The sequence below is a fragment of the Podarcis pityusensis genome (genome assembly GCF_964106645.2).
Source record: "Podarcis pityusensis genome assembly, chromosome: 7".
Taxonomy (NCBI): Eukaryota; Metazoa; Chordata; class Lepidosauria; order Squamata; family Lacertidae; genus Podarcis; species Podarcis pityusensis.
In genome coordinates this window covers 43,896,012-43,923,196 of record NC_138031.1, presented here as the reverse complement: position 1 = coordinate 43,923,196, position 27,185 = coordinate 43,896,012, and the positions used below count along the sequence as shown (strand labels likewise).

The window sequence follows — 27,185 nt, the reverse complement described above, 5'->3', positions numbered from 1 at the left end:
ACGATCCTGCAGAATAGGCCTTCTACTCTTAAAAATCCATGTCCCTAATTATTTGCAAGATGCATGCTTTAGCTTTCTTATAATGTCAAGTATTGTTCACCAAGAAGGCCCTTTTCCAATAAATGTATACCACTTCTTTTTCAACAGAAAAACATAAAGAACCCCACCCCATCAGACTCTGCGACGACAGAAAAGTAGACAATCTGATTTACTTAGGGAATTGATAGTGGTTTCTGTGGAGGCAAAGAAGGATTTTCATAAATTATCGATTCTCTTGGTTTATGTAATCAGAAGAAATGTGATGTGCTTGAGATGCTGGGATTTTCCATATCTGTCCTGTGACCGAGAGCTTTGGGAAGGGTAAAAGCACAAAGAACAATTCCGCATAAATGAGCACTTCATACTTAACTCCCAAGCGTGCCCTTTAAAAGCTCCCACTGTAAAAATACAATTAAAAGTGTCTGCTTTAATCATCCATTAACTGATGGGCAATCTCTGTTGGTGCATGATAACATTTGATATGCTCAAATGGCCCAGGTTTTGTCACATGTGGGAGACACCAACATACCTTTGGAATGAGGAACTACTGAACATAAATCTACATTTAGGGGAGGTGATATTGCTGCAGCTGTTGCTAGACATTTCATAAATAGAAATCAATACCTTAGCAGACTATGATTCATGGAGACTGAACACATACCCCCCCACTCTCCAAGCAGATACCAAAAAAGCAGACTTGGCAGATTCCTTAAAAATAAGATTTTCAAAAAGTACTGTAAAGTGCTTAGTCTCTGCTCCTCTTCTTCATTGTATATGTTCTAGTCAGTCTTTTTGACTCTCCAGATGAAAGATTAAAAGCAGTAAGATTGTGGAGAGAAGGGAAAGAATGTTTTGCATGTTGTTGAATTCAATATGTTGTTGAATTCATATGTACTGCCATTTAGGATTTGTTTCCCAAGACAGACAGATGCCAACTGGGTCAGGACAAATGGGACAAACAACTAATGGGAATCCAAAGGTTAGAACACATTCATAGCTTTTGATATTTGTACTAGAGCTGTGTTGAAAATTTCTTCTGTATGTATTTGACCATGTTATGTTAATTAATGAGAAAACAAATTGCATTTGAAAATTATCAAAAGGGAGAGCTTTTTTTGTGGAATTCTTCTTGCTATGGTGTGGGTTTTGTTGTTTTTGCACTCACCTTACTTTTGAGGGAGCCGAAGACTTTACAGCTATACTTTCTTTCATTCCACAAATCATATGATCAGTGTTCTGAATTCTGCAGCCTTCGTGGATGCTGCCCTTCTTCAAAACCCCATTATACTACATTGTTGTTGTTGTGTTTTTTATAAGGGAAGTCTTTTTACTTTTACAGAAATTAATGTGGAAATATAACCAAGGAAAGGCACACTATAGGGGCAATAACTGTTTTAAGGACACCTTTGCACAGCAGATTTTGAGGTCTACACATCCAAGGCCAAAAATTTGGCTGATGCCATGTATTCACTGATAAACTGAAACAATCACGGTGGTCAAGTAAGCAGCCTGACTGGCAGAAGAGCTCAACACAATAAATCAAGATTTATATTTTGTGCCGTGTGGCAACATCTTCAGAGTGCCTTTCTTGAGCAAATACCTCTTGTGGCTCTCTCATAGCTCAATTGAAGCAGGCCTGGTATTCATAAAGGTGTCTTGCCATGAGAAAAAGTAGAAGTCAAGGTAAATACCTGGAGATAATTCTACTTTGGGAAAAAAGGGTATACAAAGATGAATGACTCTGCATTGTTCAATCAACCATGAGAACAGGCGAGAGATGTTAATCCTTCTTCATTTATATTAGATAAAATTCTGGCTCCGCTGGAGGCACTGGGAATTCTTTCAATATATTTATTTATTACAGTCAGGACTGTTAAATTCCTCCAGATAAAACTCTATATTAAAAACATCCTGAACATCTGCTTTAAAAAAGCTCCAACTCATGAAAAGTCACCTATTCAAGTGGGAGCAGTCTTTGGATAGAATATGATAAACACCCTGTTAGCCTCGTAATTAGCACCTATTACACTGCAAAAAACTGCCAAAGAGTGCAACAGAGCATCTTCTATCATCTAGCACTTAATAATGCAGTGACTCTGCACGTCTAGTCCTCTGTCTGAACTTGCCTGTTTTTTTACAACTAGGGTATGCTTTGTCACTGTTAGCTCCATTTGAATTACAATATATTTATTATTTAGGTCTGTGTGGAATGTTTTTGTGTATGTACACATACATTTGCATCAAGATGTACACTTTTATGGAGCATGTTCTTGCAATGAAGCTGTTGGCAAATTGTGCAAAACAGTTTTACCCTCAAAATTGTAGTGCGTAGAACTTGTGCAATCTCTTAACCAGCCTGAAAAGACTAAGGAAAAAATTGCTGCTTCTTGGTATGAGGTTTAGGAAGCACACATCAAATGTAAGTCAAAGGAAAGATATCATAAGCTGAGTTCTGTGAGATGGTAGGCAGCCATTGTCAAATACAGACTAAGAGGGTGTGTTCCCTAACCCAGGATTGTTGGAATAAAAAAAAATGAAAAGAGTAGCTGGTGCCTGAAATATAGCAAGCAGAATGCATTGCTCTGCTGACCAGAGGCCAGTGCAGGGGCCAGACTGCCTGCAGAAAAGTAGGAGCTAAAGTTGTATACTCCTATTCCTTAATTCTTTCCTTTGAGGCCAAAACACTCTTAAGTCCCCAGTAGCTCTCTTGGCTAGGTTCCAGCTGTAGATCAAGAGATCTCTCATTCAAGCCTTGCAGTTATCAGGACAGCCACTGATATTTTGCAATGTCTCACTGTGAGCTGTCACAGATTTAGTAAAGGTATTTGAGCTAGCAGAGAGGTGGGACAGGTTTAGAGTGTGAAACTTAAGGTACGTAGCAGTCACGATATCTCTCATATCTACTCTACTACATATGCATTCATGAAAGAAGGACCCACTTAGCTTAATCGGTTGGCATAGTGAAGTTTCTAAGCCAAATTCTACTCATGCAATCGGGATATTTCCCGTCCAAACCTCTTCACTTCAACTCCCCATGAGCCCCTTGAAAATCTGCTCTCAGGTGTGTGTGTGTGTGAGAGCGAGAGAGAGACTGTTTATTTGATGATGTTTCAACTATTATTGTTAGCTGCTTTAGGAAGGTTTTACCCTGCATGCAAAGCTCTTAAATTATCAGTAAATATAGAACAGCATGGGGTGGATGGTGTGTAAGAGCTGCAGCAGGAAAGGGAGAATATTTAGAATTTGCAGTGGCCCCCACCTCCCATAAGCCAGAGTGCTTTTTTCTGCCCATCCAAGACACCTTTGGGTGACCCAAAGATGTTGGGAGATGTGAAAACAGACATCAAATCAATTGGAAAGGAAGCAGATATTCTGGAGGGCTCACCACAGCAGTGGACCTTGGGGTCTCAAATTTCCGCGGTGCCCTGTGCAACACCAAAATTTTGCACCCCAACTCTCACCTTCCATTTTACAGCATAGTTGAGGCGCCCCCTGCAGCTCCCCAAAGGTTCTGCACCCAGTGCAACTAAATGGGTTGTGCTCTCTTAAATCTGCCTCTGCTCACAGGATAGGGATGTTTGCTAAGAAGAAATCTCACCTTTTGCTTCTTCAAATATTTATGTCTTGTTGAAGCTACTACAATCCAAGGGGAGCAGCAGCCTGTATATATTTAGGCCCTGTCTGCTCCGTATGTTTAAGTCAGCAGGTTTTATTTGACTCCTGCTGTGACCATGCGGTTTCCTCATTTGTGTGTGTGCGTGTTGTCTGCCTGTGTAAATAGCAAGAGCATAAACAGTTCTACCTCGCAATGCAAATCAGTGTTTGCCTTGGATTCTCTGACTCCGCAGGCTGGCAGCCTTTTAGCTAAAATTAGCCACTTTCCATTCAAGAGTGGGAAGAACAGTTTTTGACTCTTTTTTAAGGTTTACGATGGGCACTGGAGGACAGAACAAAATGCTAGAGCATTAATAGTTAAAAAGCCTCTTAGTAAATAGCATGATGGCAAAGCAATGTGACTTTTTCCCAAGCTATATATTAATGTTCTCTGGCTCATTAATACCAGGGAGGTGTGGAGATTGCTCTGAGCTGAGTAATGTAATATCATGTCAGTCCAGCAAGGCGTCAAGTGTAAACAAATTAGGAAAATTCAAAGCTGCTTATCTGGATTCAAAACAACAGCTTATATTGAATATGGGCTATTTTCAATTTGGTTACGTATTAAATAAACAAAGTTAAGTAAATTTGTACCGTGTCTAACAAATATACATTATTATTTTTTAAGTATACACTCTCTTTTAAAAACTAAATATTTACTTGGTTAAATAGCTGAAAATGTCTTTGCTTTACTCTGTCCTTTTTTAAAATAAAAATAAAACTTAGAGTTGACAGAATAATAATTTACATGAAAAGAGCAGCCGTCCCCACAGTTGATGCATCTTTCATTTCTTTGGCTGCCTTGACCTTTAGCTTTCAGTCCTCAGTCTGGCACACACATGCACACCCATTCCAGCCTCCATTATAGCCTGGAGCTGTTTTCCTGGAGAGCCATTTACACAGCCTTACTTTCACTGAGCCTGTAACTGGAAGACCAAAGGCAACTCCCTTTCAAAATGGAGATTTGCAGCCAAGGACATGGGTGGTGCTGTGGGTTAAACCACAGAGCCTAGGGCTTGCCAATCAGAAGGTCGGTGGTTCAAATCCCCACAACGGGGTGAGCTCCTGTTGCTCGGTCCCTACTCCTGCCAACCTAGCAGTTCGAAAGCACATCGAAGTGCAAGTAGATAAATATGTACTGCTCCGGCGGGAAGGTAAACGGCGTTTCCGTGCGCTGCTCTGGTTCGCCAGAAGCGGCTTAGTCATGCTGGCCACATGACCCAGAAGCTGTACGCCGGCTCCCTCGACCAATAAAGTGAGATGCGTGCCGCAACCCCAGAGTCATCCGCGACAGGACCTAATGGTCGGGGTCCCTTTACCTTTACCATTGTCACCTGATCTAAGGCTAAACACTCACATGTTAGCTAGCAGAAAAACAACAATAGTTAATTATCAGCCCATCAAGGAGCTCAGAGACCACTTCCTGCTGTTATTTAGCATTGATGGAATCTCCCAGTTAAACCCTTTCAGCAATACACATAGGTATTCTTCATTTCCGTGTCAATTAAATAAGTATACTTAACAGGTGCTAGAGGAGACGCTTGAGAGTCCCATGGACTGCAAGAAGATCAAACCTATCCATTCTTAAGGAAATCAGCCCTGAGTGCTCACTGGAAGGACAGATCCTGAAGCTGAGGCTCCAATACTTTGGTCATCTCATGAAAAGAGAAGACTCCCTGGAAAAGACCCCGATGTTGGGAAAGATTGAGGGCACAAGGAGAAGGGGACGACAGAGGACGAGATGGTTGGACAGTGTTCTCGAAGCTATTAACATGAGTTTGACCAAACTGCGGGAGGCGGTGGAAGACAGGACTGCCTGGCGTGCTCTGGTCCATGGGGTCACAAAGAGTCGGACACCACTAAACAACAACAACTTAACAGATACTCTAACGTGGACCTACAGCCTCCCTGGAAGCAGGGAGCTACCCAGCTGAAAGCAACAAATTCAGGCAGTATATAAGAACCCAAGAACAAAATGAGAGTTTTGTTGGACCACACAAAAGGTTTGTCTAGTCCAGCCTGCTGCTTCCTGGAGTGGCCATCCAGATGCCTATGGAAAGCCCACAAGCAGGACATGAGGGCAATACCTTTCTCCCTTTGTTGTTTCTTAGTGACTGATATTCAGAAGCATGTGGACACGTGACCTCTGTTCCTACAGGTAGTATATAGCCATCATGACCACTCACCACTGGTAGGCAGCTCTAAGTAGATACTGTGCACTGTCATCTTTGACAGCCTTGTCTTTGAGAACTCAGACACACCACCTCTTTTGGGGCAAGGTGTTACCCAGCCATTATCAGTCTTCTTTCAGAAGCCTGTCCTGAAACTCAGCCATTTTCAGCTGATGAGGGCCAAATGAGCTATCAAGAAAACAATTTCCCTCAAAGATAGGACACCATTTTTCAGGTTTTGCAAACTAATTGCGCAAAATAATGAGATGTTGTCTAGTAAGAGTGCATTTTAGTAGAATGACTCCAATTAACTGATAAAGACTTCAGGCCATGAAAACAGAGGAAAGCAGGTACCAGGGACTCTCAAAACCTCTTTTATCTGCCAACCTATCCCCAGAAGGTAGAAAGGTGATGAAATCTTTCTTCCAATATTATTTTTCATTGCTGGGGAGTATCAGTAGCCCAAAGGTGGGGCTGGAGAGGTGGGGGAAGTGTGAGTAAAATAAAACATTACAGTGGTACCTTGAGTTACAAACGCCTCATGTTACAAACGCTTCAGGTTACAAACTCCGCTAACCTGGAAGAGTTCCCTTGAGTTGAAAACTTTGCCCCAGGATGAGAACAGAAATTGTGTACTGGCGGCACAGTGGCAGCAAGAAGCTCCATTAGCGAAAGCACGCCTCTGGTTAAGAACAGTCTCAGGTTAAGAATGGACCTCCGGAATGAATTCAGTTCGTAACAAGAGGTACCACTGTACAAGTGTAGACTAATAGAATTTTGCATTCATTTATCTGATGGATAAGCCAAGACAAACAGCTGCCTTGATGCTGCCTTTTACTTCTGTGAAATAGATTTTTATTCTCACATTGGATTTTTTCACCCATGATCACTATATTTTTAAGGGATGTTGATGTGCATTTGATTTGGAATGCATTTTATTATTATTTTTCTTGAGGAGTAGTCCAACACTGTAGCAACACAAAATGAAAACAAGCAAACAATGAAAACCTATTTTGGCTCATCTAATTCTTTCTCTTTCTTATTTCTAGTGTTCTCTGTAGGGTCTTAACTTCTGCATTTATCTGAAATCACAGTGACTGGCATCAGCATTTTAAAAAACAAAGAAGGCACACTGGCATATAAAAAAGGATTATTATGTTTTGTAAAAGCTTCCCAAATGCAGATATTTTGTTTTTAAAGAGAGAGAGTAGATGTGGCAGTATCCTGCAATTAATGGTTGCATTACATTGGGATGATAGCAGGCAACCTGAGACTATCTAACAGCCAATACCTGTATCCTGAAGTGTGACCAGATGCTTGGAATAGCCCCACTTGTAGCATCTTAATTCTAACTTTGCTTTAAAAAAATATCTGTATTGATTCTCATGCTTTTATTCTTTATTTATGGCATTATCAGTTGGCATCGCCTTCATATTGTTACAAACCACCCCCAATCTATGCTGAGTGGTAGCAAGACTCCAGAGGGTCCCATGATTATGTTTCTTTCTGGAAAATTTATGAAATATGGTTTGTTTGAACATATTTACAACCTGTGCATAGATGGAGAGAGTTTCCAGCATCTACATCACAAGAGAATCCTTTGCTGCCCCGCTAAGAGCAGCCAGCTCAGATCCACAAGCAGATAAATCAGCCATACTGCCTGCGCCCCATGATGATGGCTTCTTCTTCTTCAGCCCAGGACAGCATTTATGGAGCCTCAGTGGAGCCAAAATTTTCCCCACTTTGTCAGAGTAAAAGGCTGCTGGGGGAGGGTGGGACCCTTTCTGTGAAGGTGAAGCTTGTAATCGGGACATAACTGCTGCTCCAATCTGAGGTTGACTGTGTGTCAGAGGTCTCTCCTCTTATAGCTTTCAGCATTAGCCCTGCATAGTACAGTCTTGCCTTGCTTTGCCTCTGAGGTCAGTGCTCACTGTAGGACAGCCACCATTACTGCCACTGCAGAAAAGCAAGGCCTCCCACTCCTAAAAGAGTAATAAACAAATAGTAAACGTAAAGTAAAAAGTAAAGTAAAGGACCCCTGGGCGGTTAAGTCCAGTCAAAGGTGACTATGGAGTTGGGGCACTCATCTCGCTTTCAGGCCGAGGGAGCCGCCGTTTGTCCACAGACAATTTTCTGGGTCATGTGGCCAGCATGACCACGGAGGACCGTGACGAGTGCCAGAGCGCATGGAAATGCCGCTCACCTTCCCTCCGCAGCGGTACCTATTTATCTACTTGCATTGGTGTGCTTTCGAACTGCTAGGTTGGCAGAAGCTGGGACAGAGCAACGGGAGCTCACCCCATTGCGGGGATTCAAATTGCTGACATTCTGATCAGCAAGCCCAAGAGGCTCAGTGGTTTAGACCGCAACGCCACCCGCGTCCCAATAATGAACAGATATAAGTGGGGAAACCACAATAGCCTCCGTTTGTTGTACATTTTGGAGTTAATTAATGAAAAGGGAATGAAATGGGCAACATTCAGGTTTTTTTCATTCTTTACACTTCTAGAGTCATGAAATAAAGCAACAGTTCACAAAGTACACTATTTATTTTAGTCCAGATTTAATGCATCAAGAAAAACCTGTCTTCATCTGTCTTCAACCCCTATGACTTTTCTATGAAGCCTTAGGTTTTATTTCCCCCATCCTCTTCCCTCATTGAAATCAAACCTAAATGCAGCTGAATTAAAGGGCAAAGACCTGCCTTTTTGTAGTTTTATATCCTCTAAAGCACCATGTACCTTGACAGCATAATCTAAATAATGATGGTAATGATAATAATTTTCAAGCACCTTAAGAGTTATTCTTTCGAACCGAGCAATTCATGGGAATGCAGGAGGTGTAAACATTAATGCAGTTTTTCTTCTTGCTTTTGTCAGGTTTTTTTACACTTCTGCTCCACACTGCAAAAGAAAGGCCTCGAGCGGCTCAAGTCCCCAATAGTGGTGGCACATCAGTGTCAGCTTGCTGTTGTTTTTTAAAAAGATCCAGGCGCTTATACCAGCTTGAGCTCACTTCCCCCTTTCTTCAACTTTAGTTTAAAGCAGACAGCTGCAGCAGCCCAATGACCTGCTTTGATTTCTTACCTGCCTATCACCATAAGGTTCCATGGCAAGCTACAACAATATTGAATCCAAGCTTAAAATCATGTAAAACAATTTGCAATCAGAGGACTAACACAGGTCCTCTCACACACACACACACACACACACACACACACACAGGCTGCTTACCTACATAAAAATAAATTGAAATGTAGACCAAAGGCCTATCTAGACCATGTTGTGTGCCAAGGCTCCATGACCTGTGGTCCTCTAGTGGACAAATAAAGCACATGAACAAGCGGATTTTGGTTTATGGGTTCAAATAGGCCACAACTTTATTGGTTACAGATGTGAACAGTTTGACTTAGGCATCTTGACTCCCGTCCATCTGCAGTGAGTCCAACTAAGAGTAAACCACCAGTAGGGGGAGACCTATGAATTACATCAAATAGGGGCACCCTGAGGGGTGCCCGTTGAGGTAGGGTATGGCCCTGGCCCATGTCTGGGCACGAGACAGAATCCAAACCCCCAGATCCCTTTAATAGGATAGCCTTAATGAGGAGGTGCAGGTGGAGGCTACAACCTCCCCTCCATCCAAATAAAGGCTTACCCAATGCCTGACCACCAGTTGAACCCACGGCTTCCCCGCCGTGCCGGAGTTTAAATTCTGTCGGCACTGATTGGTCAGCAAGGCCCGCCCCTTGAGCAGGGCCCCACCCAGCGCTGATGCCGTAGGGAAGCGATGGCGGGGAGGGCACCGTTCTCTGACCCTCAGTCGGGTCATGCAGGGCCTGGGGCCCGGCTTCAACGCTGCCTACCAAATAAGGTAAGTGGACTTCTCACAGTGGCCAACAAGATGTCTATGGGAAGCTTGCAAACAGGAAACGAGCTCAGCGGCATTCTCCAACTTGCTCTGTGTTGCCTTTGCTGACTGGCTGTGTTGTTCTCTAGGGTTCTGAAAGCAGGATATTCCAAATGATCTTCAGTTATAAGTTGTGTGATAAGATATCACATTCTCAGGAAGAGTTCCCAAAGAGACACATTGGAGGCTAAACAATTCCAATATATGTGCACATCTCAGAGTGAAGACCATGTACAGAAACATTAAGTTAGTGTGATGTGAAGGAACAGCTTTTGCTCATGTTCTGGCCATGTCCTGATAATGCCCACAGTGTTGGTGTGATGTGACCTAGCATGCACTGATAATGCTCCAATCATGTTATAGTGACAGCAACCCTGATTTATGAGATATTCATTTCCCCACCCCATTTGTACCAGCCAGAAGCCTAGCAGCTGTATTCAGAAGCAGTTGAAATTTCTGTATAGACTACAGAATCTAACCTGGATATTATCGGGGGATGAATATATGAAGCCAGCCATGCTGCACAAGTGCAATATATTTCCTTACTTCCATACTCTGAAATAAATATGATTGGTACATTAAGATGCAAATAACTCTCTGCCTCCTCCCAACAGGGCATATTTGTGAGCTAAACCAGAGATAAATGTGGAAATTAACACTCTGAGACCTCAGGGGTATTCATGATAATCCTAGATGTCCATGAATCCTCAAAACAACACATGGATTATACTAACTCATAGACTGTTCGCTTTCGTTTTTCATCATGATCGCTGATGTGGGATATAGCTTTAATTGCATTAAGTGATTTACATTTTATTGTAATGCACAAACAATAACTGGGCAGAAATGAATTAGAACAACGGGGAGAGACTTAAGTTTTTTGTGGTGCATTGTACTCCTACTAGCAATGTCACTATCTATTCTAGACTGTTCACTAAGGTAATTGCAGACGACAATTGCACAGCCAGTTTGGGATAAGCCTTTTAGCACACAGAAAGGAAATCTGCATTACATGAAGAACTAAAGCCATACTTGACTTTTTTCTCCGTCTGTAACTTTTTTAATAGACATAGTACCTATATTTGGTTTATTAGATGTGTCTGGATTTGCATCTAATAATACTGGCGGACATCCATCAAAAAGCATCTTTATGGCAATTCAAAGTACAATGTCATAGCTATTCTTTGATACCAGGACTAAAATATATGTTAATATTTTCTGTTCTTGAAAATTTTGAAATCGTAGTATCAGGGCACTGAATATCTGTGGTATGCTGAAAAACCATTTTCAAAGGTGCAATAAAATGTGTTTTCTCAGTCATGGTGCAACTAAGGATGGAGGGCAGTTTTGTTCGGTCTGCAGTTTTAAGTGAACTGATCCAATTTGCACCTCCTGGACTGAAATACAAATCAGAATGCAAATATACTCGAGGTTTTGCACTTCTCCAAATTTTGTAACACAGTTCTCAAAACAAAAAAGTACCAAAATGAGATACATTGAGATAAAAAAAATGTATTTCAATATGTATTTTGAGATGAAATACATATTTAAATGTAAATGTTCATACTGTTCTTTAAACCAACTGCAGATTCATGCAGCAATGGGACAGCATTGACGTATGAACACATGCGAGATGGGCAGAGATGGGAAGCAGGCAGTTCTGTCCACCCCTGTGCAACACAAAGCTTGCAGTCAAAGCTCCTGACATTCCTTAGAATGTGTCCTAGTAAGAAGATCCTGTGAGAACAGTTTGGTCACATCTCCTGTTTGCTGCTGAGTACAATGACTTTTTCCCTCAACAAAAACCATGTATTTACTAGGCCCATTGCCCAGAATGGAGAAAAGATAGAATTGGTAAAAGACTATATTTATTAAAATATAACAAGGAAGAACTTGCACCAGTTTCACATATCAAGTGTGGGCATGTATAACATACACAGGCAGGTAGAATATCTCTTGCCTGCTGCTATAGGCTAAGCCACCCCAGACCAACTCCATCACCCAGGTTGGCATGATGGAAGGCAAATACCACATTCCCATAAAGGGAAGCTGCGTGTGTATGTGACCTTAATGGTGCAAACACCCTTCTGTTCAGCAAGTGGCCCATGCCAGGACCAAAGAGACCAAATCAAGCAGCCTTCCAAGCCAATCAGCCTAAACAGGACTTATCATTCCCCACCCCTGAGTCCTGAAATCCTCTGAGATGTTTGGGGTCTTCCCAGACAGAATGGGAGCTAGGGGAATAGGAGATAGGGTTGCAGAGGAGGGGCAAAAGGGAATATTGCCCTAGCTCATGAGTGTCTCCCTGCCCACATTTATATGTAGAGCCCAGACCCATTGATTTCAACAGAATCTTCTCCCTTTTTGCAAATTGTTAAGAAAATATTCAAACACGGGCTTGAATATTATTTGGTAAATACAAGTTCAAAGGAGGATATGGGGGGAAATTCAGTTAGGAAATACCCCAGCCCTTCTAGGAAAGGATAAGCAATTTTGGTATCTGGACCAGCTCTCCTGGTTTGGGTGCAGTTTCTGCTGACACGCTGACCATTTAAAAGAAGTGGGTTGAAATGGTTGGATGGTTTCTAAAATAAGATTCTGGACTCTGTGCAGCTCGGTCATGTTATTATCAGTTGGCCTAGCAGCCATCAATGCTGCAGAAAAGAAAAGAAAAGAAAAAGAAAATGTTTGTAACCCCGGTGATTAAGGAGCCATCAATATATCTTTCTATATGATAAGCCTGTACAGCTTGTGATCTGCCAAGCTGAACACATCTAGCCACAAGTGCGTGGTAAAAACCTATCAGGCAGCTCAATGTCCTCATGAGTTTAGCTACTTGATGGGTAAAGCAAAATGGAGAGGGGAGTTTGTCCAGAACTTAGATGGCCACAGCATCTGGCTTAGTGGATCACGAGCTGCGAAATCCTATTTAAAGGGATTTGAGTAGCGAGTTGAGTCAGTTGAGTCAGAGTTCATTTCTAGATGTATAGAATGATAGAATTGGAAGGTTAGAAGGGAGCCCAAGGGTCATCTAATCTATCCCCCTTCAATGCAGGAGTCACAGCTAAAGAATCCTTGAGAGATGACCATCTAACCTCTGTTAAGAAACCTCCAATGAAGGAGAGTCTGAGGCAATCTGTTCTACACATGTTGCTTAGTAGAGGCATCACAATGTCTGTTTCATCACAAGGTTCTTTTATTTACTTACGCTGTAAAGGCTGGCTGCCATATCAGCAATAAGAGCATGTGCAAGCAGCAACAGTGATCAAACCCTTTGCTCAAGGGGAGAGACAAATGTACATGGGTTCTTCCAGAAGTCTAGCTCGGGTATGATCACAGGACAAGTGACGACCACTCTCAGAAATTCGGTAGTTTCCCATTTTCCTGTAGCTCATAACATGAATTTCCAGCATTCAAGTAGAAAATATGTGAAACATTATTACTGGAGATGCACAGCAGGTGCCTTTTAAAGCTAAAGGCCTTGGCATTTTCGAAAATAATAATAATAGCCTTAAAAATATCAGAGATATCAGCCTTCCATAAAGAGCGAATGATACACTCTAGGTAAAATGCAAAAGGTCACTGTTAAGAAGCAAAACTTTTGCAGTTAAAGAAATAAAATCACACTCTGAAAGATTGCTACCTGGACAGTAAATAGCTAGCTTTAATTACTTCTTTGCAGCCAGGCTTTCATCAAGGCTGCCCTCAACTAAGAACAGAAGCTGGACCACAACAAGGAAAGGTCAATCTAGTCCAGCATCCTATTTCTAAGAGTGAGCCCAGTCAAAAGAACAACCACCACAAACAGGCCATGAAAGCAGCATCTCTCCTATTGTTGCCCTTGCCAACTGGCCTTCTGTGGTGAACTGTGTTTGATCTGGAGTTTCCATCCAGCCATTATGGTGTACAAATATTAATAGATGCATCCTCTGTGACTCTATTCCCCTTTTAAAGGCATCTAATCTAGTAGCCATCAACCCCAGCTTGTGGCTTCATTAACATGCAGCACAATCCTATGCAAGTTTACTCAGAAATTATGTCCACCCTAAAAGAGGGCACGTGTTGCAGTGAGTCCTGGAGACTGACCTCCTGTGTTGTGGGTGAGTTGGATTGGTTTGTCACAACACTCGATTGGTAGGTCCCTCGATGTTGGGTTCAATATGACCAATAGAGTACAGTCCAAACGGATTGAGGGACCTATTTATACCCATGCACGTGACCCAGAGCTTCTACTTTCAGCTTGTGCATTTGGAACACCCACCCACCTCTGCCTAATTTTAGGGCTTTGTGCGTTTGACCTTGCTATGCTGTTGTGTGTTGTCTGTGGTTGGGACAGGGGCACCGTAGGAATTTCCCCACTTGGCTGATTGGCTGTTGCCATTTGGGTTTTGCCTGCCGCGTAGCAAATCATCACTACTTGTAAGGTTGCGGATAGGCACTGGTTCAGGTGATAGGGATGGGGGAGCAGTCTTGCCATCCCTATGTGAAGGGTATTCTGTTAAAGGAATCCAGAGACTCATCTGATTTGGTCAACCCCTGAGAGGGGGTTGTGCCCGTACCTGAGTCCAGGGGGGCATCTGGGTGGTGAACATAGTCTGTTCCCGGCTTTTCACCTTCCCAGGTGTTCACCCTTGGCTGACCTATGCTGGTGCCCTGAGTCAGCACTGCCTGCAAGGGTGCAGGGAGCTAGTTGAACCAGAGCCTATGCAACCACTCACCATCTGTATTCAATAAAGTTGTGGCCTAAATTTTGCCAAAAACCAAAACTAAAATTTGAGTCACATGTGAATTTATTTAGGGGGGAGGTCTCTGGGTCTGAACACGTAAGTCCTACAGAGTTCAGTTGGATTACTTTCCTGGAAAGTGGGCATAAGGATGCAGAATTAATTTTGTGTTATATGCAGTGCTTTTTTTCTAAAAAAAATGTTTAGGAGTACTCTCAATTTCCTACTTATATTGAAATACTGCCCCTCAATGAGGCTAAACTTAGATTCACAAAATGTCTAGGGGTATGCGTACCCCTGAGTCCCCCCAGAAAAAAAGCACTGGTTCTATGGAAAAGTACTTTTGTCTATCTTTCCTGAATCTCCTGTCAGCCAATTTCACGGGACTTCTTGAGTTGTAGTATTGCGAGATTGTAAGAAAAAACAAAAAACTTCCATTCCTCCACTTTCTCTATTTTATTTCAATAACCTCAAAGCAGTTTACAAAAAGAATGAAGTAATGAACTTATTAGTAAAAACAGTTAAAAACAAAAAGAAGTAAAATCAACAATAAGCTAAAAACCTGATTAAAGCACACCACTATATCCTGGTAGGGTTACTTAAACAAAAATGTTTTTAGCAGGCACCAAAAAAAGTACAGTGATGATCTCTGCCTGAAACCCTGGAGAGCCTTTGTTAGTTAGTGAAGACAATGTTGAGCTAGATGGACCAAATGATCTGACTCTGTATAAGGCAACTTCCTGTTTCTATGTTACTTGCTTTTACAGTATCTCTTCCTCACATAATTCCCCACTTTCTACACCATATTCCACCATTGTAAAACATTACACAACAGGAATTTGATGCAACCACACACACAATCACATGAAGATTGCTTTTTTACAGTTTCATAAAAGTGCACATGTGAATTGGTAGTATACAGAGTGGGAAGGGGGAGGAAACATGCCCATGGACCAAAAGAATGGGAAAGCTGTGGCAATCCATGCATGCTCCAATGCCAGAACTTGTGTTTTTAAAAAATTGTTAGTTCTTTTTTTAAAAAAATAATATTTATTATTTTTCCAAAAACTTAAACACTAAAAAGAAAAAAGACAATACAATAAAACACATCAAATTAACAAAACAAGACAAAGACAATAAAATAAATCAAACAATTTCATTATCCCATCTTTCATTCACTTATTTCCACGACCTCCTCACACCTCCCTTTTTGTATTCCACTTCTGTTAATTATTTCAGCAATTCCTTTCCATCTTCCTCTGTTTTCTATCCTATAATTATCTTAACTCATTCTAACCTTATTTTTTCCTTTAATGCTCTATTAACCTATCTGTACTTAATTCCTTATAATATTTCTACTAAAGCCATATAACTTCATTCCAACATTTTTCTAGCATTCATTAATTTTACAATATTTCTGTAGATAATCTTTAAACTTTTTCCAATCTTCTTCCACCGACTCTTCTCCCTGGTCTCGGATTCTGCCAGTCATTTCCGCCAGTTCCATGTAGTCCATCAACTTCATCTGCCATTCTTCCCGGGTGGGCAAATCTTGTGTCTTCCAATACTTCGCAATGAGTATTCTTGCTGCTGTTGTTGCATACATAAAAAAAGTTCTATCCTTCTTTAACACCAATTGGCCGACCATGCCCAGGAGAAAGGCCTCTGGTTTCTTCAGGAAGGTATATTTAAATACCTTTTTCATTTCATTATAAATCATCTCCCAGAATGTCTTAATCCTTGGGCATGTCCACCAAAGGTGAAAGAATGTACCTTCAGTCTCATTACATTTCCAACATTTATTGTCGGGCAAATGGTAAATTTTTGCTTATAATTGTTAGTTCAACCAGAACTCAGGAAGGGTAAAACACAGAGGAGAGTAAATTCACAGAACAAAGCAACAAAAGAAAGGACATCTATTCATCCTTACTGTGCATCTCTGGGATTGCAATGTCTGACAAATGTGCAGCCCCGTTTATGCAAATGGCTGCTGCCTCCCCACATGGACAGCCTCGTTTATACTAATCTTTTTCCAGGAGGGCTGTGTGCCTCTGGCCGTGACTGCATAGAGAAATTGGGCAGCATGAACCAGGCGATGACTTGCAGGCTTCTCCATTTAGAAATTAAGTGTTGGCCACTGGGGACTAATTCAGCAAACTACTCCACCTTAACTGATTTGTACATTGGATTGTTGGTGAACAAGAGCCTCCAGTGGAGCATTCAACCCGTCTCCTCTCTTTCCCTAATTCACATGTTTAATAAAAGCTGCCAGCAGCTAGCATTTAAGTTACTGCTCCAGTGAAACCCTCTGGATATGTTATAAAATATGAACACCAGTATTTGTGCAATTTTCTAAGCACGACTAAGCTGAAATTAATGGGTACCTTTGGAATGACTGTATGTCTGCAACATATGCTTCAGGGGGTATTGACATTTGCCAGCTAACAATTAATCACCCTGAAATATCTCATTCTGGACATATGGGTAGGCAATCTGCTAGCTGCAAAACCACCAAGCAGACCTGTTGTTATCCATGCCACTCTGAATTATAGGTGATGTGAAAGGAGCAGTTTGTCTGGAATATTTTTTTCCCCTTGCAAAAGGATACTATTAAATGACCCAGATCTGAAATAGGAGGGGCCTCATACTCTTTCCCCCCAGCTCATTTCTATTTAATCAATAGTATTTTGTCCCAGTTAATAGGATCCAATCTTCTGCAGGAGGTGTTGGTATCAATCTTGCCAGTGGACACAACCTTCCACCCATTTCCATAAATTCAAAATGGTTGAAATTGGCTGGGTGGAGAGAATTGTCTGAAATTGTGGAAATGTGGAAAAATGATTGAGTGTATTGTGTAGGAAAAATGGGTGGAATTCAAAGTCAATGTTCTGTCTGCATGAGCATTGCCACTTGCTAGATGGAACAGTTCCCCCTCTCCTTCCCTCATGTGCTGTTCTGGGGGTTCTCTTGACCCCCCCAATCCAATTTTTGGGGTGTATTTCAGTTTCTGGAAAACTTATGCAAGGACCTCTTCAGGAGAGAGTTTGAGGTGAGGAGTAATTTCTCAGTGCCAGCCATATTATTGGGAAGAGTGAGGTGATTGCTCAAATGGCAGATTCTGTGGGGGCCAAAGGCATCTCCCTGCCCTGGCTATTCCCCTTGAGGCTCCTGCCACTGCCCATTCCCATCTTCCTGAGTTGGTTCCAGGGTAGCTGAAATTCCTCCTCATTTCTGACCTAGCCTGACTCATTTCTTGCCTGGTTGGCATCTCTCAATGTGTCTGAAACTAACACAGGGACAAATAGAACAAGACGCCTTCCCCCCTTTATTACACACACAGCCCAACAAGACAACGACAAGAATCCACCAACAGGATACAAATCAATATGGCTAACCTGATTCAAAGACACACCCACACCCCACTCACACCTGAAAACAAAGTTCACCACAGCCAATCACAAACAACCACACCCTAGGCCAACCCCAACCTCTCTCACCATCAAAGGAACACAAGCTAATAGTAAAGAGAACCCACACAAGTGATGCTGACACAAAACCCCACACATACATTAAGTAGAATAGAAGCATTGCCCCTGACCCCACCCCCACTCACCATGCCCCCTCCACCTCTTTCCCTCTTTTCTTCCTAAAGTAACACTAATGTCGCAACAAATGAAACTGATCTGTAGAAATTGTAACTTGAAAAAAGAGACATTGCACATACTTTTGTAAACCAAGAGATCTTTAATAAAAAAAATATGTTAAAAAGGAAAAAGAAAAACAGAGCGCTGTGGCTGGAAGGATCTGCCAATTTCGGTCCAGTTGCTCATTTCCCCAATCTTAAATTCAGTTCCCATTTCTGTAGCAATCTGCAAAATTCATCCGCATTTTAGCATGAATTTCTCCTAATAACTATCTTGGCTGAGAGTCTGGAAATATCTGTTCTCTGCCCTGCAGCCCTTTTCCCACCTGGCCTGAGAGGGTGGGGCGCTGACTGACTCCAGCATCAAAAGGTGAGGCTGCTGAACAAACTCTTAGGTTGGGGTATTGTTTAGGGGTTTTTGTCAGGGCAGGGGTTGCTACTGTTATTGATATTACATTTTTGTATCTTTATTTTATCTTATTATGATTTATGTGGAAATGGTTTAATTTGGTTGTGTGCTTTTTGATGCTTTATTTATTGTTTGTGACAACTTTTGCTGTGCTTGTAATTATGTATTTTTATGTTGTAAGCTGCCTTGAGCATGGTTTTAACTATGGAAAGGCAGCATACAAATAAAATTATGTATGTAATTATGTATTTTCCCATCCATTTTTGGCTAATGTACATGCCTTCCTTTTCTTGTTCCAGGAAGCATGAAAAAGAAAGTGGGAAAAAGTGGGAAAAGATGCTGCTGAGTCCCTGCTAAGCCATACCCACATTGGTAACTTGAGCTCAGGTTAACTCTTTCATGCATGCAAGTGTGGGTCAGTAACTGTAAATTACAACAGCAAAATAGTTTGGGGTGGCCTTGGGAGACTTCAGAGGACTCTGCCTCTCTAGTGAATAATCTTTGAAAGGTCCAATTTTTGTCTGCGAATGCTGCTGTAGCAGCAATGTTGTTGGTCTGTTCATTTTTGCCATTTGCTTTGCACAATGTGACACTTCCCTCACCTCCTATGTCAGCTTTCTAGTCAAGCTTCTCTCTTCCATTTATTCCCGCCACTTCCTGTTTACCAGATTAGAGCAATGGAAAAGCGTTTCCCATCTTTCTAATAAGGGAGCATTAAAAACGGAGAGGTGAAAGTTCCAAATACCCACCCAGCTGCACAGTTAAAATTCTATTTCTCCCTTGAAACTTCAGCTACAATCTAATAGCCAATCATCCTTGAACTGAATATGAGTTTTTAAACCCGATTGAGAGGGAAATTAGTTTTATGGGAATCCCTAATACTTTCCCTTCCAAATAAATGTGAGTTTTGCAGTCTATTAGGGAAGTAGGTGACAGCTTTTAGATGCAGAAGTACTATGCTGCATTTCCAAAAGGACTTATTCAGAGATACTGGTGCTTCCTATTTGAGATAGCATTTTGAGGCTGGATTTTGTGAAGCTGTGCCTGTTCTCTCTGTCTATGACTCACTAGATATCTATAGAAAGGGTCTGGGCTTAGAATATAATTTAAATGGGGAAGCAGCAAGGGACTTGGCTCTAAAGACTCTCCAACATATATTTTAAATATTTCTCATGGTTCCAAGTAACTTTCTCTTCTACAATGGTGCTACTCAGGCACCATTTAAACTAGTTCCCTGGGAAGAGGGGTTGGATTGTTAAACCACTCTACAAATTGTAGCTCTCTGAGGGGAATATGGGTTTCTTAACACCTCTCAGTATCCTTAGCAAGCTACACTTCCCAGAATTCTTTGGGGGGTAGTGTTTAAAGTGGCATGATACTGCTTTAAATGTGTAGTGCAGAAAATGGGGCCACGCATGACTCCAGCTTTCTCTAGTACACTCCTCAGCAGTAGCTGTGACTTCACTCATTAGCTAAACACACAGAATGGTGCAAGTGGGCTCATTTCTCACAATGCAATTGGCTAGAAGGATGCCTGCACATTTTGCTTCATAACTCTTTTTTTACTGGGTTGAGCCCTCTGCTGGCTCTGTATTCCCACCATATGTCTTGGAGGCCCTGGTGCTTCCAAACATAAAATTTAGCATCCACTGATTTCATAGTAAGGACCTGAGTAAATTGCTCGTCTCACATGGCTGCAATTTTTTAAACATTACAGTAGCCGATCTGCCCTGCCCGCCCCAGATTTCAGAGGGCTGGCAGAAACCCCTTTTAAGGGACACATATGCACAGGGAAATGAGAGGAAAGGAAAGTTACATTGTGCATCCATTCTCGAGCCAATGCAACAACTTTGTTGGATATCGCCCACTGAATTTCAATAGTATTCAAACACATATCTTAAATGTATTTTTTTAATCTCAAAATTAACATTTCTAAACATATGTGATATGTTTTTTTCCAGCCAAGAACTGTGTTGGAACATTCTGTTACTGCAAAAGCTGGCAGACGGGTATGAACAGATCTGCGTGATAGTCCAGAAGATGCAGACCAGGTCCACTTATATTGGAATCTGCAAATATCCAATTCCCTCAGCATCCTCAGTGTTGGACAGATGATCCTGCCTGTGCAATTTTAATTTGTAGAACTTGTGGACTCTGAAAATAACAGTATCTGATTTCTTTTCTTTTGTGTGATACACACACACACACACACACCACACCTGAAACTGAGTCACAGTTGCACGGCAATTATTCTTTGCCTCAGCCACAATATGATACAAATCTGTAGTGCAAGACAGCTAGAGACTTTGAAACTGTCTCAGAAAGCTCACCCATCTCTGCAGTAATTCATTCCTGGAACAGATGACTTCACCCAAGGCTTTTATTTTGAAGATCCAAGGCCTTGGTATCATCCCCCCTTCTTTCTCTGAATGATGTAGGTGGTGAGCAGTAAAGCAAAAGTTCACTTGACTATATGATGAATCACATGGCAGCTCCCCCCTCCCTCCAAATGTTGTCGCTATTTCACTCCTCTATGGTGCAATTCATGTAGAGCAGAGTTCTATAAAGGTGTTCTGTGCCCTGTTTGGCTCCTTGGCCATCACATGAACAGATACTCCAATTTTTGAAGAATAATTGAGTCTCAAAAAGCACTGGCTCTGTACTTTTATATACATGGTGTGGGGCCATAAGTGTAAAAGAAGTTTTTGTAAAGAAATTAATCTTGCAATTTCAGAGATACGGTCCCATCAATAAAGTATATCAAATCAATCAAACTGAACAATCATGTTTGGCTTCTTTCATCACGCTGTTACATTCAGTTTATGCTGGTTTTGCAGCTGCTAATCCCTTTTTAAAACATGATATTGTTTGAGACATACGGCTAGATTCTGTGCTCTCTAGTACCGAGTACCGAACGATACCTTGTCTCTGAAATATTAGTGGCTGTCATTGTATTGAAAAACATGGGCTGACTAGCTACAAAATTGCCATGCAGTGTGCAGGTGTGGGCGTCTTAATTTCATAAGATACACACATGCAAAAATAAAAAAAGCCTGGACACATTTGGTAATTATTGTGTTAATAACAGAGTAATTGCGTGGTTGTTTCTTGCCTACAAATTACATGGTAGTCATCCTTGGAATTACCATTAAAATGAAAAATGTCTTCACTAGATGCCAATGAGCGATTAGCTTATAATTACAATATAATGGGCATGCTTATTGGTGTCTGGCAAGATAAAGCACTGCACAAAATGTGTATACTATGAGGTATTGTCGGAGCTGACAAAAGTCCAAGGATATTTGTCTCTTTGAACAATAGCTGTATAGATGCTAAAATCCATGAATTTGTTCTTGGCAGCAACTGGATATCTGATGGCACTTGGGAGATCAATGTGGTGCTCCTCATTAAACAAGCAGTTTACCTACTGACAGCTAGATGCTATTTTAGTAAAATTGAGCCCAGCTGCACAGGTAGGATGGTAGTTTTGAAATAGCCATCAGCCATGAGCATACTGGACAGCCTTGAGCAAGCTGCCGTCTCTTAGTCCCCCTTCACATTGCCATGCCTTATGTAGGTAGCCTAGAGTCCTAGCTGCATCGGGTTGTGATGAATTTTGGGAGGTCAGAGACAGATGTATTGCTTTGTATGAGAAGGGATAGGAAAATCTAGCTCCACTTATTTTTATACTTGGGGGAGAGCTTTCCATTTAGAGATCTCAATGGCAAATAAATACATAACTCTACTCAGTTAATCATCAGGCCTTTACAACCCATGGTATGCAGAAACAGATAGCCTTTCGTCTCAATTTTGTAAGGACATGCTGTACTGTTCCTCAGTCTCCAAATAATAATAAGAATTGTGCCAGTGGAATCAGCACTGGTATGTGCTGGGTGCGGGGAGGGAGTGCCAGTACACATTGTTGAAGCCAAGCCACTGTTTTGACTTTCAAATGCAGCGGGGGTGGGGGGAATATTATGGGGGAAAACCTGTTCCTTGGATGGCATTTTCCCTAGCGGCTACCTTCACACATCACTTATGCACATACATTGGCATTTCAAATAACTCTCTGATAGGAAAATAATGGGAAAAACCCTCTCCCCTCTTTTTCATTTCAAATTTCAACTCAAATTAAATATTTAGTATAGAAATAGATGATGAAATGCAAGAGAAACACAGAGATTTCAGCTAATAAGGATGACTGACAAAAAATACTTTCCTATTAGCATTCCACTGCTCTTTCCTGAACTCCTTTCTTTTGCATCTGCTTTATTTACAATCTTTTCTCTATGTGTATATTTTGTTTGGTGCACTAACTGTGGTTCTTTTGGAGTGAAAAGCTTGGATCCGTATAGGCAGGACAAGTGCTGTTTTTCTTTAAATACACAGATTTAAAGATCCAGAGATCTCTGGGGCTTCTTTGCTTACATACAACTTACCTACAACCCCATAGGAACTTGAATGCTCTTGTCCTATTTGGGGGCATCCCATAGGCATCCGGTTGGCCACTATGGGAACAGAATGCTGTACTAGATGAGTCAACCTTCCTCAACCTGTATCCTCCAGATGTTTTGAACCATAGCCACCCTCACCAGTGGCCATGCTTTCTGGGGCTGATGTGAGCTGTGGTGCACAACATGCAGAGAGCATCGGCTCAGGGAATTCTGAGATAGGCCTTTGGCCTAATCCAACAGGGCTTTTCTTCTGTTCTTGTGGCAGGAAATATTCCAGCCACTAATCATCACCCAACAATGGGGGGAAGTGGCTCCCTCAGAGCCCTACATTATAACACCTGCAGAATGGATTGGGGGTGAAGGGTTAGGGTCAACACATGCAATGTTTTTGCAAAAAAATCAAAAAATCTTTAGGAAATATTATATATTTTGTGGGTGGGGGGAAGAGGCAGGCTATTTGGCCTTCTTGGCTTTGACATGAATGATTCCCACAGCCTCTTGGTAGTAAAGAATGGTCATTGTACAACTGTGAATCTTTCTTTTCTTCTCATACACTCTTTTTAATTGCAGATGATTGGTACCAAATCCAGAGCACTGGCAAAGGTCACCACAGTCTACAGTAAGGCATTTCTTTGCACTTAGCTAATAATCCATCATGTCTGTGGCCAGCACTTTAAAAGGCTGTTTCTGAGCACAGAAGACAGAGAAGAGCTCTTCATTTCAAATCCTCCTTTCACAATATAAAATATAGCACCTTTTTTAAAAAAGTCACTTGCTACTGTGAAGAAAAGACTGCAGAACACTATTACCAATGATTTAAAGTGAAAGCCTCAGACTGAGTATCATTTACTAATATTTGCTAGCGGTCCGTGAAGGAGGCACAGCTGCTATTTCGTTCAAGCTGTGGAATGCATTCAATGAAAGAGCATAAAAGCATGTAAATATTTCTTTACCCAAATGTGTTAAATATTATAATACTTTACACTGTTGTTTGATTATCATATCAGCCACCTTTGCATCACAGTCATGCTACGATTGGTGCAGAAAGGCATCAGTTTGTGTTCATTGCACGCAGCCCTGTGCCCATTCCACCACACTCTGGCCTGCATCAAAAACTATGTTCTATGCCTGCTATGGCAGAATTTTACATAATTAAATAAATTATTATGTTATTCCACACCATTCATTTCAACGCAGATGAAATGCAATTCTAAAGGCATGGGAAGTTCGTCAATTATATATTGTTTGTGGACTGAAAACGGCAGCAATGAATGCTGATCATATTTACTGGATTGATTTCTGTTCTGGATATTTGATAAATAAACCAACATTGGCAATTTATGCTCTCATTTCCATCAGAGTTCTCTGACATCCCTGCTCACTACTGTTCATTGTAAATGCCTTACATGATCACCACTGCTGGAATTGCATATAGCTGTGTGGTTCATGTGTCCAGTGGAGATCCACTGAAAGATGAGACATCTAGAGGTTGCTGTGGTGATTTTGCATGGATTTTTGCTGATGAAGCCACTCAGAACTCATCTGACTTTTTTGCAATAGTTGTAAAAAAAGGGAGAGGTAACTGGTGCTAGAAGATTGCAATTTATTATTATTTGAAGATTGCCTGAGTCCATTTGTAAACAATCTTGTTCAGAAACACTACAAGAAAATAAATAACGAGTATAAAATAGATGTTAAAATGAATGTATCTAAGAAAATCAATCTATGTTTGTCTTAAGTGTAAAGATGGGTAAACTCTGTAAACTCTTGATAAGAACATCACGAAAATAATAATGGGAAAAACAGAAAACTGAACTTACCCTGGAAATTAATAAAATACAACAAAACAAAGTAACATCAATGATAATAAAAATAACATTTGCAAAAAACACCCACAATTAGAAGTTTTAGAAACACACAAATTATGCCTGTCAATTAACTTAAATAGACAAAGGACATTTGAATTGTATACCAATTAAAGAAACAGAACAGATGAAGCAAATTCCCCAATAATGAGGGGTGTGTGTGTGTGTGTGTGTGTGAGAGAGAGAGAGAGAGATATTTCTAAATTTCCTGAGGAGATTACAGAAGACTTTTAAAAACCCTATTCTAAATCATATAAATCAACCCACAAATAGAAAAAATAACAAAGCATTTATATGAAATGAAAATTCTGAAACTGAGGAAGGCAAGCAATTATTGGAAAAACTTGTTTCAGGCAATGAAATATTGGAAGCTATTTAGGCTTTAATGGAAAACTATGCACCAGGTCCTGACGGCTTAACATCAATGCACTATAAAAACTTCAAACTTTTTAGTAACTCCCTTCAATGAAAGGTAGTGAGATCCAGACTGAAAAATAGTTGCTGCAATCATGGCAGGAGGCAACAATAGTAGTGATCCTTAAAGGAGGTGAAGATTCGACATTAGCATCTTCTTATAGACCCATCTCACTTTTAAATACTTGTTACAATATATTTACTAGTGTCATAACAAGGAAGTTAAAGAGTGTCTTGAATAAAGAGATATACCAAGATCAAACATGGGTTTATTATAAAGGAGAAAAAGAGATAATAGAAGAAAAGTGTTACATACCACAAATTATAAATTCAGAATTTTAGAGGAGACCTTCTTGATAGTTATAGATACAGAAAAGGCCTTTGATAATTTAGAAGGACCTTTTGTTTTGGAAACACTTAAAACTTACTTTTGAAGTGGCTAATAGACAATGGATTCAGGGCATTTATTTATATTTGGAAGCAAGAATTCACACCAATTGGAATTTATCAAAAATGTTGATAACAAAAGGCATGTGACAGTGATGTATATTGTCAGCCAAATTTCTTGTCTTAGCATTAGATCCCTGAGCACTTAAAATAAGAAAGAAAGAAAAAATGAAAAAAGTATGTTGTTTTTCTCACTTAGAAGTTGTCTGGATTGCATTCTCAGCAAGAGATGCCACAAACCTAAATGAAGAGAAAAGCACATGAAAAGAACTTCTGTCCACATTAGATGCAATTTGAATCCCACTGGAATGATAAGAAAAATCCTATGTACTGGTCTTGAATTGATTACATTATCCAAAAAATTAAGGAGTTCTAGATTCTGTGTTCCGTGCCTAATGTCAATTACCTGAATGAAAGCTACCTGCCTATTACTTCTTCTTCATCATCATCTCCTGTGGTCATTTTAGGAATGGGCATATCAGTCTATTTCCAGTCTATATTAGTTTCACATATGTTCATTGCATTCTGTTTCTGAATTAACCTATTTTTTCAAAGACGAACTTAATGAAAACTGTATTTAACTATTCATTTAAACACATATTTTAAATATCTTTTCTCTCAAAATGCACTTTTCAAAATGTAATTTCTTTCACATACACATTTAAAAACAAAAATATGCTCTTTTTTTAAAGCCAAGAACTTCACTGGAACATTCAGAAGTGCAGAAGCCAGTGGAAAACTGCTTTTCAAGCCACATATTAGTCCCAGGGCTGCAGATCAGCTCAATCCATTTTAGCATTCTCAAAAATTGCATCCCTCAAGCATCCCCAGGACTGCATACAGACATGGAGTTTCTTCTTTTAACTTTATTGTATACAATACTATCACTTTAGTGTCAATTTCTAACATTTGTTTTACACAGCAGAACCCTTTGCATTATGGAACTCTAGCCCTTTGATTTGTACAGCAGCATGCGGCACTAAAATTCATTCACACTAGTGGCTGTGGTGTGACACAATGAGGAATGTGTTTGTACATGTCACCACTCCCCCCCACATGCATGCTTCTTCTGTTGATCACACAGTAACATGCCAAAATCCCACCCAAAACTATGTGAGTAGTGGAGGTGCAATCCATGACAACTTGAAAGAAAGGTGGGATATAAATACGTCAAATAATTAAATAAGCTACAGGAAACTTACAACACACAGCACCCACAATGTTCCAGGTTTCCAGGGTTGGAAAGGGATTATTTTCTGGAAATGGTTAACATGGAAATGAGTTATAAACTTCTAGTAGATACCGTGTAAAGGTGGTGTCTCCCCTTCGCATTAACACCCCGGCAGAGTCAGCTCTGTATTTACAGTCTTTATTACATATGTACAAGAAACAGGTACAGTTCAGGATTACGCGTCCAAACCCGTAGGGTCAGATTCGGGGAGTGGCTTCCTTCGATTCC

The 27,185-nt window shown here is 40.8% G+C and overlaps 1 protein-coding gene across 23 annotated transcripts in view; it reads right to left on the bottom strand.

Moving 5' to 3' along the window:
* Positions 1-27,185, bottom strand: part of LOC308481769 (uncharacterized protein) — a 145,789-nt gene that overhangs the window by 51,929 nt on the left and 66,675 nt on the right. For 7 of the 23 annotated variants that reach the window (XM_081014487.1, XM_081014480.1, XM_081014488.1 and 4 more), the window contains 2 exons: positions 26,945-26,982; positions 25,276-25,966 (listed from right to left, as the gene is read on the bottom strand). The exons of 7 other annotated variants lie outside the window; for them this stretch is intronic. In XM_081014487.1, the coding sequence (XP_080870613.1) occupies positions 25,918-25,966; positions 26,945-26,982 (87 nt within the window). In that variant the 3' untranslated portion in view covers positions 25,276-25,917. Of the gene's footprint in view, positions 1-220; positions 350-11,672; positions 12,425-25,275; positions 25,967-26,928; positions 26,983-27,185 lie in introns of those variants that run through there. 9 more of the 23 variants (XR_013988859.1, XR_013988860.1, XM_081014478.1 and 6 more) reach the window with 3 other exon arrangements.